Genomic DNA, 16,047 nt, shown 5'->3' with positions numbered 1-16,047 from the left:
GGAGTAACACCTGTATTCTGAAACATACAAGGCTTAGCACATTCCGGCAATTGATCGTAAATTATGTCGGCAAATCCATTGATTGATGCAGTCTTTGCAACACTTGGGTAGGTGGCATATGGGTTATCAGCAGTTGTGGTTGGTGCGGCAGTAATGCTATCACTGTCAGCAGCAATGACGAGCGAAAGTATCAGAGCGAAGTAATAGACCGACAAGTGTTTCATCTTTGCTCAAGGTGTTGTCTAAGTGAAGGACTAGTATAGCAAACTAAAAAGAATTCTCAAATGACAATATAGAGGAATTCGACTTCATTTTATGCGATTCCTCCAGCGTACGATGTGAATGATCTAAAACTGACAATCTCGTTCTTGCAACGCCGTATTTTCAACAACTAGTTAGGTTTAGACTTTGGTTACAATGGTCAATATCAGTGAATTGAGAAAACTACCCAATCAGATGCATTTTTGCAGCTATGGGTTATTACTATTGTTCCCTTTTAGATTCAAAAAAAAAAAGACTCAAAACGAACTTAGCTTCTCGCGTTTGTTGACTATAATGTAAGCAAGTTTGTACAACCTTTCATTTTTTGTTTTCTTTTGGGATAGTTTAATTCCCAAAACGATGGAACCTCTTCCTAATCGAATAACAGGAGCCACTTTGTGTATTGTAAACGATGCAAATAGATAGCATTCGAACACTGTAGAAAGGCCAATATCGCCTTTAAAAAGCATATTTTTGTGGTACGATCTAAAAACCCAAACCGGCAACGCCATAAAAACACACCTTGCAATGGATGTAAAGTCCGTTCTTTAGCAATCACCAAAGTAACCCCTCCCCACCACACACACACGCACGCACGCACACGCACATACCATGATGCCAATTGCTTGAGTAGATTTTTACTTGTTAAAAATAGAACAACTGTTTGATAGAACCCCTTCCAAATGGTTAGGGATTGTATTATTTTCTTGCAAATCGAATCATCAATGAAGTATTATTTACGGGGACTGAATACGGGACTTAACTTGTCCCTGTTATATTCTCCGTGCTTTGAGTAACATTATACGTTACGCGATTCCCGCTCTTGGTAGTGCATTTTTACTTTATGTCGGTCACGTAAAGCAACACAAACTGCATTTTGATTAATACGTTCGTTATGTGAAGTGGTTTGAAGAATTTTTTTTTTTCTTTCTGTCTTTGCAATTCAGTTTATGCCGGACACACAGAAGAGCTGAGTTACATTCCACCAACACGTAAAACTAAGTTGGCATTTCAGACTACTTTCACAACTGCAACTACTAGCATAGGAATAGTTTTTTTTTTTAATTCTTGTAAATGGCACAGAATAGCTTAATTCTTGAGAAAGCTTTAAAAAAAAGATTATGCTAAGAAAAGTCCTTTTTCTTGGTGTTTTTAGTCTGCGCGTTTGCAAAGTCGGCTTCTGACTGGTTGAATTGGTTTCGGTTTTCCAAAGGAATAGCCGCCTCGGCAGGCTGTAATTGTAATATTTAACACAGAAAGAAGGTATTTACCGATAGTTGCAGCACGTAGAAAATGCCAAGGAGATCAGAGCTTATTACTAGCCTCATACTGAGTTTAATCTATTCCATCAGCTGTTCTTGGTTGCAATTTTAGCTGGTGGTGTCACCCTAACACGTTAAGCATGATTACCCACTATCTGCTACAGAGATATTAAACGCCAACATAGTTTATTGTCGTTATGCGCAAAATGTTGGCTTTTCGTTTATTTTGTATTCTCTTATTGATGGATCTGATAAAATTGATCTTCTTTTGGGATTTCTTGTAGGACAAAGGCAAATACCAAGCACAAAATTAAAGACAAGCAAAATAGTTTTCTACGAGGGAACAAAGAAGGAGATAATCATTGTTTATTGCCGATAAATACGAGACTGTATGTCTGTCGTGTTATGAGCCGATAGTGACGCATCTTTCGGTAAAATTTAGAAAACAATAAAACACTTTCCACTGCTGGCTCTGTACCATGTCCGACTTGTGATCACTCTGTGTTCACGATTGATTTTGCTTCTATTGAACAATAGGCATTTTCATTTCGTTTACACTAAGTCTCAAAGAACAGCAGCTCTATGTATATTTCTTGTATGTTCGGATTTATCGCCCATTTGATGTTCCAAAAAAGTTTAAATTCTTGTCGATTTAAGCAAAGACAAGAAAAAAAAGGAAAATTAAAATAGGTATAATCCCACCATAAGTAGCTTTCAGCCAGTCAGGTCCTTTGAAAGTAATCAAAGATACAGCCTTGAACACATAAACCCCATGTATTGCTTGACTAGCAGAAGAATTCAGCAATGTCTTAAGCGAATACTCCATCGAGTGTGAACAATGCCTGCTTCAACGGGCTTAGTGCTCTAATAAGTTGTCCTTCAGTGGGTGGTGATATTTTAAAAGCCATGTAAGAAAAGCTTTCTCCATTATTTCTGGGCATCACTGGTCTTGTGCAGAACAATTACCATTGAACTATTGGTTGAAAAAGGGATTATCTTATATATCAACCTTTCACCATGCCTCATCTCATCCCATCCCAACTTCTTCTTCTACTCCTTCTTTGTCACAACCATGGGTGAATTGACTATAGAACTCCAAAAGCAGCTCGAGAGCGAGAGAAATACCAAAAGCCAATGGATCAGTTGTGCATTTAGTTTGGTGATTTTCGTTATACATGGTGTTATATTCTTTTGGATTCCTCGAACTTTGAGACAGAAACGGTTTGTTAAGACCAACAGATTCAAACCATACTTTATCTTACTCAACGTGTGGAATACTTTCAACTATACACTTTCTATAAAGCTCAGGAGCATGAATATATACTTTAAGCCAAGTGTCTTGATATTGTTTTTATTTTACATTTTATTGAATGGAAAGTTGTGTTACAATGATACTCATGATATCACCTATATTCCTCGAACATTTGTCATTGCCAAAAGGTGTGCAAGAATAGGTATTGCTCAGATTCCAGCTATTTTCCTCCTCATTACAAAAGGTGACTTTATAACGGGTGTAACTGGCCTCACATATGAACGTACAACATTTCTTCACATTTGGTTCTCATTCATGATGTTTGTTGTTGTCACATTCCACGTAGCTGTTGTGTCATACTACTGGGACAAACCAGAATGGACAAGCATACACCCCAGGTACCCTAAAAATGTCTATGGAATACTTGCTTATGTCACTTTTGTATTACTTGCCTTGGGTAACGTCAAATTCATACGTAAATACTGGTACGATCAATCAATGCTTCATCATCGTGCTCAATCCTTTATCATGTTGCTTATGGCATTTTTCCACAATAACAGCACAAAAGCCATGTTGATTGTGGGTGTTCATTTATTGGTCCTTGATAAAGTTATTGGGCGTATTTATGGTATTGTTCACAGTAAGAAATCACCTACCAAAGGTTGGTCGCAATTTGAAATGTTGGATGATGATATCATGAAGGTCTCCATCCCCATAAAAATTAACAAGAATTTCAACCCCAACTCATGGCTGGGGCTAATAAAGTTCAAGTATGGCAACTGGAAAGCTGGCCAGCACATTTATTTCAACGTTCGAAAGATTGATTTCTTTCAGCACCATCCGTTCATGATTGCTAGCTTGCCCGGATGCGGGAAGATGGTTATCATTGTGAGAAAAAGAAATGGCTTTACTAAAAAGATGTTTGAGAAGTTTATCAAGCTTCAAGAGAAACAGTTGAATGGAGAGGAAACAGAAATGGACTACATCTGTTGGTACAGACCAAAGTTGGACAAATGTTTTGCAAAGTTGAACCCAATTTTTTCAAAATTGGAACCTCTATTGCACAAATTAAAACTTAAATCAACAAAGAGTCAAGACCTGGCTGCAGAGCAGGATATCAGCACAGCCTTACCAGAGTACAGAAAGGTAATCAATCCCGAAATAGTTACTTTGAAGGTGGCATTTAGGGGACCGCTGGGAGGCAAGTGTCAACCGTTATTGACATTTGACTCAGTGGCATTCTTTGCTGAAGATCTTGGGGCTTCATTTATTTTACCAGTATGTTTGGACTTGTTGCAAACTATTGATAGAAAAGAAGTTGGCAAAGACTACTTGGGAAGACCAGCACACCCTATGATTTCTATTTATTGGTCGGTCAAGTCCTGTAAAGCTATAGGCTATTATAGTCATTTGATTAACAAGTTGATTCCATTTATCAAGGCAGGCAAATTACAAATCTCAGTTTTCGTCCAAGGACCAAATTCAAGGGAGCCAACATTGGAGTTGAACCCATTCAAGCCAAGTGTGTCCTTCTCAAAAAAGGGTACCGAGATTGATGTCACAACTGAGGTAGAGAAATACAATTCAGCAGACTCCTCGGACTTTGAGAATTCGCTAATTAAAAAGAGCTTCCAGCCGATGGATATTGACCAAACGCTAAAAGCTCACATCACTAGTATCCAATACTCAAGCAATAATTACTTCAAGTCTTTGGCTATCTTGAGCTGTGGAGAGGACGTCAATTTTGGCAAGAGTGTTGAGTACTATGTTCAAAGCTATAGGTGGGTGAAGGAGGCTCCAAATATCTATTTCTATAATGAATCGTATTACACATAGGTTTTATAGGTTTTTCGCAGTTTAAATACATTTGTGCGCAAAGAAACAAAAGAAATATAAATCACCCCTTTTGCCACAACTCTTCTTTCTCAGATATCACCCAGACATGTTTGGATCAGTATATCCAGCTTTAGAAGAACTAAAACAGCCACTTTCGGAGCAACAACTCAACGTGCTCCGCAACCAACTCAAAGCAGAGGAGCCTAAACCATCACCACAAACTCAATTTAATTATGCATGGGGGTTGATAAAGTCGCCTACGCGAAAACACCAACAGGAAGCAGTGGTGATACTCACAAAGTTGTACAAGACAGAGCCATCAATGAGGAGAGAAGTGTTGTATTACTTAAGTTTGGGATCGTTCAAGTTAGGTGATTACACCAACGCCAAGCGTTATGTTGAAACCTTGTTGAAATCGGAGCCGGAAAACCAACAGGCATTGGGTTTGTTGGAAAATATAGAAGATAAGGTGACACAAGAGGGTTTAATTGGGATCGGTGTTGCCGGTGGTGTGTTGGCAGTGGGAATTGGAATTGTTGGAGCGTTGGTTAGAAGGAGCAGGAAATGAGAGAAGATTTAAGTAGGTTATGTAGTCTGCATTGATGTCACGTATGAACAGACTGATGTAGAGGTGTAATGTGGATAGCTATCGGGGACATATTTGAACAACACGGATTTGTAAAAAAAAAAAATAACTCTCTTTGATAAGCAACATGAGCAATGACTTGGGAAACGATATAGCAAAAACTGTAGTCCAACAGTTTAATGAGTTGACTGTAAAGTCAGGAAAACCGGAAATACGTTCGAATGGAATAGAGGAATGGACTGTGCTATCCAGTGTTGTTGCTATCACTCGAGACGAAATTATACCCATCACCTTATCAACCGGGGTAAAAGTTTTACCAGACAGAGTCCGGAATTATCCAGACGGAAGAATAGTCCACGACATGCATGCGGAGATCTTATCATTGAGGCTTTTCAATTACTTTCTTTTGGAGGAAGCATCGAAGAAACAATCCAAGTGGGTCAATAGGATCCAAAACAAGTACAAGTTTCGCGATGATGTGAAATTGGCACTATTTGTTAGTGAACCGCCATGTGGAGACGTGTCGATGAATTACTTGTCGTCGTCACTCATCTCTAGCGAGGCTTGGGAAGTATCTTCACTGAACAATGGTTTCCATAGGGGCCGCAACAACTTCGACCAATTGGGTGTAGTGAGGACCAAGCCAGGCAGGACTGATAGCCTTATTTCATACTCAAAATCGTGTTCTGATAAAATATGCTTGAAGCAACTAACTGGCATTTGCAATGCCTCCTCAGCACACATCTTTGACCCCATTTATTTGGATTACTTGGTTGTTAATAAAGTTGACTCAATAGACTTTAACCGGTGCTTTAGAGATCGTTTTCAACTTGGACGAGACGTGCATTATCTACAATTACTCACACACGACGACGATGCTTACAAGTTTCACAAGTCAGACGAGAAAGAGCCGTCCCCGCTTTCATTGCTATACATCGTGCCGTATAATTTTCATCAGGTTTTGAACAATGGAGTGAAAAACGGTGCATTTATCAAAAACAAAGCTCCCCGACGTGGAGGTGAAAGCATAATCTGTAATAAGAGCATTATGAACAAGCTTTGCCAAGTTTGCCAAATAACTCAACCAAGCTACAGTTTATTCAAAATGGCCAATACTGAGCGACAGACACTCAAGTCTAAAGGTCAAGTTCTGCTACAGAACTGGAGACATACAAGCATTGATGATTTTAATTTATAATTGTATATTGCGTCTATTTAAATTATCAATCTGATTCCGATCCAGATGCTGAACCGTCTTCTGCTTCTTGCTCTTTTGCAAATGCTGCCAACCGTTCTTGGTCAGTGTCCTCCATCGATATAGCATATTCAGCACTCTCCAATAATTGCAACAACTTTTCATTATCCTTATTTACATAATCCCTTGGTCTCAACCCGTCTTTGTCCTTGATCCTAGGATCTGATCCAGCGTCCAACAAATTGTCGACGATGAAATAGCCATGATCTGGCTCATCTACTGTATATTTCACTGCGAGATGTAATGGTGTTTCTTGTGCTCTGTTTTGCGGGTCAATCTCTACTCCTTCAATATCCAACACAATGTCTGTAAACTCCCAGTTGCCCAAGTGGCATGCGATATGTAATGGCGTATTGTTCGTTATCACTTCATGAGTACTGTTGATCAATTGTGAAAGCTTCTCCTGGTCATTGTTCAATTCAGACTTGATTTGGAGTAGAAGTTCGGTGTTATTTCTTCTCGCTGCTTCTAGTATTTGCTCGGAGTATGAGGCACCTTCCGTTGAATGATTTTGCTCTTCAGACATATGGGCTTACTTTGTTGTCAGTGACTAATGTTTGAAATTTTGGTTCCGGGATTTTTCTCTATCAGGGAGGGGAAAAAAAAAGAAGGAATCATATAGGGGCGTCAAGAGGCAAAGTAAAGCGCAAGAGAATGTGTGTTTGAGGAGACTAGGTATTAGAGAGAAACTAGATACGAAAGGTGCCATTATTACTAATCGTTACTACGTTAGCATCACATACTGATGTAATTTCAAGGCTTGGCTACAACTTTGATATATTTGTTTTTCCGAAATTCAAAATCAATTTCTCTCTTTGGGATTTGCTGGACAAAAAGTTTACCGCTTCTTTGCTAAAACACTATCTCGTATATACATCACTCAAACATGGTCAAGTCCATCATTTCGCCATCAATTCTTGCATCTGACTTTGCCAATTTAGGCTGCAATTGTAAAAAGGTTGTTGACACGGGGGATGTCGACTGGTTACATTTAGATGTCATGGATGGACATTTCGTGCCAAACATTTCATTTGGCGCTCCAGTAATTGAAAGTTTGAGAAAACAATTTCCAAGAGATGAAGCTAAACCAATTGTGTTTGATTGCCACATGATGGTTTCAGACCCAGAACAGTGGATTGAAGATATAGCTAAAGCCGGAGGTGACTCCTATACCTTCCACTATGAGGCCACTAAAGATCCAGCAGCAGTTATCGCAAAGATCAAGAAACATGGCTTGAAAGCAGCAATGGGTATCAAGCCAAAAACTCCTATTGAGGCTGTTTACCCATATGCAAAAGATTTGGATATGGTATTAGTCATGACTGTTGAACCAGGATTTGGAGGACAAAAGTTTATGCAAGACATGATGCCCAAGGTAGAAACCTTGAGGAAAAAGTACCCTCATTTGGACATTGAAGTTGATGGTGGTTTGGGCAAGGAGACCGTCAAGCCTGCTGCATGTGCTGGAGCCAATGTTATTGTTGCTGGAACTTCCGTTTTCAAAGCTGACAATCCAAAAGAGGTAACTCAGTTTTTGAAAAATACCGTAGACGAAAGTATTTTAGCTAGAGAAAAGTAAATAGATGAGGGAGGGGATATAGAAATAAAGTCAGTTGATCTGTCAAACAGTGCCAAATAGTAATAATAGACCTTATACGGTTTCAGCGAGCCTAAATGTCGCTCGCTTTCGATCAACTATGAACTAAAAATAAAGCCTTCCTCTCTGAACTCCAAGTGCTGTCACTAAAAAGATTGCACTCCCAAAGTGGTTCCCTCAGCATCAGCGACTACTACAGGCCCATTCTTTGCACGCAATTCTATCAAATCCCACAATGCTTTCTTTGCCTGTTCCAATTTCGAATTTTTTAAATCATTATCAATATTCATAAATACGTCCTCCTCCTGTTTCTTGGTAAAGTACTTTTGATTTCTGGCAATCTTTTTCGCCCTCTTTTTGGACAAAGTATTGGTAGTCATGACAGAGTTTGGCGAAGGAGTCTCACCGGTGAATAAAGCAACAGCCTTGGAATCTGTTGGTCTTGGAGCTGTAGATCCTCTTGGTGCATAACGCGAGGTAGATGACTTTGTTTGAATAGCATTCCTGAGCGACCTCTTTCTGCTTAGAGACTTTGCATGGCTATGTGCTAGCATCTTAATCTTTGGCTTGTTTATAGCATTTCTTCCCGCCATGTTTGAAATGATAATAATGTGCTTAGAAGGGCATCATCTCTAATTTTTAAAAAAATAGAAAAAAGAAAATCTTTTGATGAGATTGTTCTAATGTCGCAAAACTTGTCTGTCTGTTTTTAAACGCGACAATGACAGTGAGTAACGCCACAGAAGCAAAACGACTCCACAACTGCTACCCCCTTTTTTTTTTTGTTCTTGAAATAGCAACAAATGGGTTCTTCCTTCCAATTATTCTTCTTCAACGATTCTTCAGCCATGGATGAAAAATTCGAGGTGAAGCACACTCCGTATGTGTCAAAGAGGAGAGTAAGTCCGTTATTAAAGACCTTGACATGGGTATCGGCAATTGGTCTCGTGCTTTACTTTAACGTATTTGGCACCCCTTTCTTTAGAACCAACGATAATCCCGAACTTGACCCCGAGCAAGTTATCTTGGATTCACTTAAAGTCAATTTGGCATCTGATTGGTCAAAGAAATATACAGCTGAACCTCACTTGGCTGGAACCAACTATGGGTTGGTCGAATGGACCGAAGAAAAGTTTAAAGAGTTTGGTTTTGAAACTACAATTGACCCGTATGAGATTTTGGTGAGTTACCCTAAAGACCACGACTTAAAGCTACTTGATTCTAAGGGAGAGGTTGTATACACAGCACCATTGAAGGAAGACGTCATCGATGAAGATCCAACTACTCACAATGGCACTGTTCCAACCTTCTTGGGTTACGCAGCAAACGGAAACGTAACGGGTCAATATATCTATGCCAATTACGGTACCAAGAAGGATTTTGAACTCTTAGAAGAAAATGGTATCGATGTGAAGGGCAAAATTGTGGTTGTACGTTACGGTAGAATCTTTCGCGGATTAAAGGTCAAGTTTGCTCAAGATTTAGGGGCTATTGGTGTTTTGATTTACTCTGACCCTGGTGATGATTTTGGGTTGACTCCTGCTAATGGTTACGACCAATACCCCAAGGGTCCAGCAAGACAAGAGAGTTCGGTCCAACGTGGAAGTGTCCAGTTCCTTGGAGGCGAAGGAGCTGCACCCGGTGACCCAACTACTCCAGGATATCCATCCAAACCAGATGCCGAGAGAAAAGACCCTCATGATAGTATTGGTAAGATCCCTGTGTTGCCTATTTCATACCGCGAAGTCAAGCCAATTTTGCACAAGTTGAATAAACACGGTGCTAAGATTGACGGCTTCAAAGGTGAGTTGGATGGGTTTGACTACTCCACTGGACCTTCACAGTACGAGTTGAATTTGTTCAATGAGCAAGACTACAAGATTACCACTTTGTGGAACGTTTACGGTGAGATAAAAGGAGAAAAGTCTAACGAAGTAATTATCCTTGGAAATCATAGGGATGCTTGGATTAAGGGCGGCGCAGGTGATCCAAACAGTGGTTCTGCATCATTATTGGAAGTTGCACGTGCTTTGGGAGATTTGAAAAGAGCTGGTCACAAGTTCAAGAGAACTATAATCTTGCAAAGTTATGATGGGGAAGAATACGGGTTGTTAGGTTCCACCGAGCAAGGTGAGTATTTCGCCAAGAAGTATCAACGCGAAGTTGTTGCTTACTTGAATGTCGATGTTTCAGTGAGTGGAAAGAATTTTAACTTGGAGTCATCACCAGTGTTGAACGATTTAATCTTTGAAACTGCCAAAAAATTGGAATACCCAGAAGGAGGCACCTTATACGAGCACTATGTAAAACGCCATAAGGGTGAAAATATTCCTACTTTGGGTAGTGGTTCTGATTACACTGTCTTCTTGGAACACTTGGGTATTCCAGCGCTCGACTTTGGATTTGTTGGTGGAAAAGGGGACCCAATCTACCACTATCACTCAAATTATGACTCTTATCATTGGATGGAAAAGTATGGTGACAAGCATTTCACGTACCACAATTTAGCAGCCAAATACTTGGCTTTGTTAGCATTAGGTTTGAGTGAGAGGGAAGTAATCCATTTTAATCTCCATGACTATGCTAAAGGCTTGTTGGACTACTATCAACAAACTATTCATAATGTGCCAAAGAAATGGCTTGACAAAAAAGTCAAGGGACATGACAAACAGTTTGACCTCGTTGAGTATAACTATATTGATGAGATCACTCAAGGTCATTATTCTTACCCAATTTGCAAACCAATGCAGATGGGATTAACTAATTCATATGCGCATCATTCCCACCACCATGAAAACAAGACATTGGGCGGTTTGATACACCATACCCACCACCAATTGAAGTTCCTTGCTAACTCTACCGAAAAGTTTGACATACAATCCAGTGAGTTGCAAAAGGAACATGATTTGATTGATGACTTGCCCCTTTGGAAGAGAATTAAGTTGCATTTCCAAATTAAGGGCCACAACAAGGGTTTGCAGTACTTTGAGCGCAACTTTTTACACTCAAAGGGATTACATAAGAGACCATGGTTTAAGCACATTGTGTTTGCTAGTGGAAGATATACTGGATATGCTGGTCAAAACTTGCCAGGCTTGAATGAAGCCATTGAAGACGGTGATTTTGATAGGTTTGTTGATTGGTTACAAATTTTGGAAAGCACTGTTTCTAGAGTGGGCAACATTTTGTTACGTTGAACGCAAGATGTGTGAAGAATTTTATATAAATTTATGATTGTAAAGTTTAAGTTTATTTTGATTTCTTGCAGTTGCTAATGTAGGCTTTCTTTAGAGCTATTTGTAGCATTTCCCAAGCACTTTTGAGACATTGAAACTCTGAAGCAATTTTCCCTTCGGGGATTGTGTAAGCTTCATGCCACTGTTTGAGAAGGTAGCTTAATATACGGGCAATGTTTCAAGGGTCAAAGTTCGGAAATTCTGACAAGAGGGGTGAAGCGAAAGAAAGTACAATCCCAAAATACGACGATAATTTAGAAATTAAATTGTAATTTCAAGTTTCTTTGCTTCTATTGTTCCCCAAAAATCATCCCAATCATAAACCTTAAATTGTTGATGTTAAATAATAACTCACAACAATATTACGAAGTTCGTTTTGTGGTCATTTATTTCGTGAACATAAAAAAGAAAAGCTAATTAATTGGGAGGGGTATGATCTGGAAACCTTTACACTACGTATGCAACAAGGACCACCTTGCAATAGCTTACTTCAGCATCCCGCATAAATCCTTGAATAAACCTCATTATGTTGTACTTAATGCCTCCCTGTTCGATATGTTAAAAAATTGATACTATATTACCTAATCTAAAACTATCAGCCAAAACTCTAAATACAAAACACCCTATATATAATTTTGCACAATCCGTTGCAAATTTGAATTGAACTTCTTTTTTCAATGCCTTCAGCTAGTGAACAGTGTTATTTGCTATGGAATCCAACCAGTCACTAGCTTCCTATGTCTAACAAAAGGAAATCGACTGCCAGTAAACTTAAGGGCTCTCCGTTTAAGGAAACGGGCCTATCTCTCAATGAAGGAAATGGAATCACACTTAGCTTTTGTGTGGAGACAACACCCGAACTTGAACAAGTTTGGACTTTTGGCCCGTTTGAGGGAGGATCATTTTTAGATCGTTGCAAGACACCAACAATGAACCTGTCCGCATCGTTTTCCCGAACACTAGCAACCCCATTGTTAAATTCCTGTAGCCCCTTTCAAGCTATACCACCAAAGACATCAAAGCGTTATAATGGTGAGATATGTTGCTTTTGTAAGTATTCTTTACAACTCACATTACCAGGAGAAGTTGTATTACCGCTCAAGTGCGAACATGTATGCCACAAAAATTGCTTTTCGATGCTATTAGATCCAGAAGACGCCACAAGGCTCCCTATTTGCGACTTGTGCAAGGAGCCAACCAATGTAATTGGTGGAAGTATCTACCGAGAAATTACCCACAATGTTTTGGAATCAAGCAAAGATTCAAACACCAGCGAGTCATCGTTAAGTGAAGAGGAAATAGAGATACCCACAGAAGTAGCCACTCCTGTATTGCTGCAAAAACATTCAAAAGCCTTATTTAGCACTCCTACAAAACAAGAGAAAAACACCCAACTCATCACACCACCATCAACGACACATGGAATTGACTATGAACAGTTATTATACAATCCCAACATCACTTGTACGAGTGAGATGCACCCAATAAAACTCAACGAAAGCCTTGAGATCAGCTACGTGTTGAACATCAAACCACCCACCATCTACAACTACCCTAACCCTCTGTTTAGTATCATTGAGCAGCAATTGAAATGGAAAGTTTCAGGTTATATCAGTCAACGTTTACGCCCAAGTGAAGATCTTGGGGAATTGATTATTTTTGACAAGATGAAGATCAGCGTTGATGGAGAGGCTTGGGATGATTCATGCATATACTTGTTTAGCAAGTACTTGTTGTTGTATAGTGATGAACATGATGCTCTAGCAGGTCAAATATCAATAGAGGATAGCTTTGGCTCGGCAAATCTAAGTGAAGGGGTGTTGAACTTGAATTTAGCCGAGAGTACTTTACCTGAGTTGTACATTTACAACGAGTTTAGTCAAACCATTACAGAAAAATGGAGTTATGTTGTGCAAAAGTTGATTGATAAGCAACAAGCAATAACCAATTTGTTCCAATTCACTAGCACCTGCTGGCTAGATCTTGAAATTGAATATGGACTTGAAATTCCAAACAATTTGATACTTTTCAACAACTTGTTGCTCCAAAGAGGCGAGTTGCCCAATTTGTACATGTCAAAAATTTTACCTTATCCACAACAACTAGTGTTGAATCTTGTGGTGGCAGTGCCCTTGTTCAACAAAACAAAGTTGTCCAATGATGATTATCTTTGTTGGTTGCAAAATTTGCTTAGCAAAATCAGGTCTACACTAAGCGCCCTTGATAAGATGGCAATTATATTCCTTGGGGTTGATGGGTTGCATGAACCCAAGAGAAGTGGAACATTCGTGGGGTGTGTTGTAGCCTCGTGGGATGGTTGGAGTGGTCTAATTAACGATATTAGTCTTGTCACAAATACCTTCGGAAGCAATTATCAGGAACTAAAAGTGGCTCTTGAAAAGTGTGCCGATCTATATCCTTTCATTTCCTGTCAAGAAAATTCAATTAATAAGATACTTGTAATAAGCTGTGGTAACTACAAAGACACTCCTCAAGTGTGTTCAAAATTGGATAAGGATGGGATCAAAACATTTTCATTGACAATACTTAGAGTTGGTTCTCATTTGGATTTATTTGATGATGTACAAGTTTTTTCCAAGTTTGAGTACGGAGATGACTCGGTGCTTCGATTTGCAACTCCAAATGAGCTTTCAATGTCAATTGAGCCGTTGATCAGACGGATAAAGAGCGTATGCGTACCTTACTTGCAGATTGAGCTTCAAACAGAGAATAATACTACAATTTCATCCATGGAATTGATTGGCTCAATGGAGCTGATGATCTCGCTGTCTCAAATTATTTGGTTCCGAGGAATAACTCCATCCTATGAGCGAAATTTTCTTGTCACATTCAAATTGAGAGGATGCCAGCAAAATCAAAGTCTTCTTCAGGTTCCTATATTCAAATACACAGCCACATGGCGTGACAACAAAATGAAAAAGACTGTGTATGCCAAACTTGATACGGTTAGGTCCCCACTGACACCTGCATACACTGATACAACAAAGGTGAGTGAAGCCACGAATGCTGGTTCTGTTGAAAGAAATCACCCAAGCAGTATGTACTTTTTGGACATTCCCCTATTGCCCCCCTTGTCACCAAGAAGAGACGCCTCGTTTGCAAAACGACAAGCCGAGTTATTAATAGTTCAGTACTTGCGCCAAGCAATTTCCGGCAAAAGTGCATCCTCCTTAAAGGCTTGTATTTCAGTGGCTTATGGCTTATTGAAAAGCATCTCTCACACTTTCGAAGCTGATAACATTACACAAACAATGGAACCCAACACAGATGCCGGTGATGATAACATCTTGGATCTAATGGCAATCACTAAATCTGGTAAGTTGGAAAACCAAAAGTATGTGGATTTTCTAGTTGGGCAGCTTGAGAATATCGTTCTGTTATTTAATAGTGATCCTTCCACGGCTGTCGACAAGTGTTTCGATTTGATATATAGCTTGGTATAAGTTGTGTAGTAAATCACATTTTCTGTTCATCTTGGTCCCCTTATTTGCCACAGGTCACACCCTTGTTTGATCCAACAAGGCTGAAGTAGAAATGCAAGTCATTACTATTTAATATACTCAGCACTCAATTTGCGCCTTGTCAACTTTTCTTACGCAACATTGATTTTGTGTAAAGAGAGAAGAAAAATGGCTGGTTGATCTCTTCATCAACGTAAACAAACATCAACAAACAGCATCGAAGAGTAATGGTATCGTGATTCAATGCGAGTCATCTGAAATGTATAAATATGGGGTCGATGATCTTGGAAATGCAAAAATTTTACTCATCTATAATTATCAAAAATTTACAACACACTAACACATACTAATATATCAAAAGATGTCTATTCAAATAAGTCCATTTCAAGTAGGTTCTGCTTTATTGAGTTTGTCACTTGCCGGTTTATCGCAAGGTGCCAATTTGGGTGGTTTAGATAGCGGTAATCAGAACAGTGCTGAAACAACTGCCACAACAAAAACAACAAGTCAACAGACTCAACAGACTCAACAGACTCAACAAACTCAGCAATCTCAGAAATCACAACAAACTCAGCAATCACAACAAACTCAGCAATCACAACAAACTCAGCAATCACAACAAACTCAGCAAACTCAGCAATCACAACAGTCTCAACAGTCTCAACCAAGTGCTTATAATGCAGCAACTCCAGTCACCCAGAATGAGTCTACAACAGTCTGGTGGACTCCATCAACCACCGCTCAGACCTCTACTGCAACCACTGGCTCGCAGGGTTCTGTTAAGGATCAATCCACCAACACTGCTAATACATCAGGGTCAAACTCGGCCACTTATAATCAGTGGGGGTTCACTGGAAGCCAGTCCATTTGGAGTGACACTACATTGGCATCATCGAGCTCCAAGAGTACGGACTCCAGCTCTTCATCTGGCTCCCATTCTGGTTCAAGCTCGTCGACGCATAGTGTCAACAGTACCTCAGATGGAATGAGGCTGCAAGTGTTTTACGAGAAGGATCTCGGCTGGAAAAAGTTGGCATTAGTCACTGGTGTTTTGGGAATCAGTTTGGTATTTAATGTTTTATAGGAAAGTTATAGAAAATATTGAATTAAACAGAAAAGAGAGAATAGAAGAACGAACCCATGACAATTGTAGACCTCTAATCGGGATGGGTGCTTTTGTGGAGAATATACCGAGAATTGTGTTAACTCCGAAGTTTGTCGCGACAATTTCTCGCAGAAATTATTCTCATTTAAATAACTCGAGTTTCACAGTTGATCAG

The 16,047-nt window shown here is 39.5% G+C and overlaps 6 protein-coding genes across 6 annotated transcripts; 4 read left to right on the top strand and 2 right to left on the bottom strand. All coding sequences in view use genetic code 12, as the record gives it.

Annotated features, from left to right (window-relative positions):
- Positions 1-2,835: 2,835 nt before the first annotated feature.
- Positions 2,836-4,611, top strand: FRP2 (Frp2p; the record flags this gene model as incomplete). The annotated part of the gene is made up of 1 exon (XM_051816588.1): positions 2,836-4,611. The coding sequence occupies one exon, from the start codon at positions 2,836-2,838 to the stop codon at positions 4,609-4,611; it is 1,776 nt and encodes a 591-aa protein (XP_051670121.1).
- Positions 4,612-4,717: 106 nt separating this feature from the next.
- Positions 4,718-6,395, top strand: CANMA_004322 (tRNA-specific adenosine deaminase; the record flags this gene model as incomplete). Its single annotated transcript, XM_051816587.1, has 2 exons — positions 4,718-5,158; positions 5,373-6,395. The coding sequence occupies 2 exons, from the start codon at positions 4,718-4,720 to the stop codon at positions 6,393-6,395; spliced, it is 1,464 nt and encodes a 487-aa protein (XP_051670120.1).
- Positions 6,396-6,420: 25 nt separating this feature from the next.
- CANMA_004321 (uncharacterized protein) lies at positions 6,421-6,978 on the bottom strand (the record flags this gene model as incomplete). Its single annotated transcript, XM_051816586.1, has 1 exon — positions 6,421-6,978. One exon carries the CDS (start codon positions 6,976-6,978, stop codon positions 6,421-6,423), a length of 558 nt encoding a protein of 185 aa, XP_051670119.1.
- Positions 6,979-7,338: 360 nt separating this feature from the next.
- CANMA_004320 (ribulose-phosphate 3-epimerase) lies at positions 7,339-8,031 on the top strand (the record flags this gene model as incomplete). The annotated part of the gene is made up of 1 exon (XM_051816585.1): positions 7,339-8,031. The coding sequence occupies one exon, from the start codon at positions 7,339-7,341 to the stop codon at positions 8,029-8,031; it is 693 nt and encodes a 230-aa protein (XP_051670118.1).
- Positions 8,032-8,195: 164 nt separating this feature from the next.
- Positions 8,196-8,642, bottom strand: CANMA_004319 (uncharacterized protein; the record flags this gene model as incomplete). Its single annotated transcript, XM_051816584.1, has 1 exon — positions 8,196-8,642. The coding sequence occupies one exon, from the start codon at positions 8,640-8,642 to the stop codon at positions 8,196-8,198; it is 447 nt and encodes a 148-aa protein (XP_051670117.1).
- Positions 8,643-8,897: 255 nt separating this feature from the next.
- VPS70 (putative zinc metalloprotease) lies at positions 8,898-15,851 on the top strand (the record flags this gene model as incomplete). Its single annotated transcript, XM_051816583.1, has 4 exons — positions 8,898-8,929; positions 9,035-11,241; positions 12,432-14,640; positions 15,146-15,851. 4 exons carry the CDS (start codon positions 8,898-8,900, stop codon positions 15,849-15,851), a joined length of 5,154 nt encoding a protein of 1,717 aa, XP_051670116.1.
- Positions 15,852-16,047: the final 196 nt, after the last annotated feature.

The sequence above is a fragment of the Candida margitis genome (genome assembly GCF_024628925.1).
Source record: "Candida margitis strain CBS 14175 chromosome Unknown scaffold46, whole genome shotgun sequence".
Classification (NCBI taxonomy): Eukaryota; Fungi; Ascomycota; class Pichiomycetes; order Serinales; family Debaryomycetaceae; genus Lodderomyces; species Lodderomyces margitis.
This window is presented reverse-complemented; position numbering and strand designations above follow the sequence as displayed.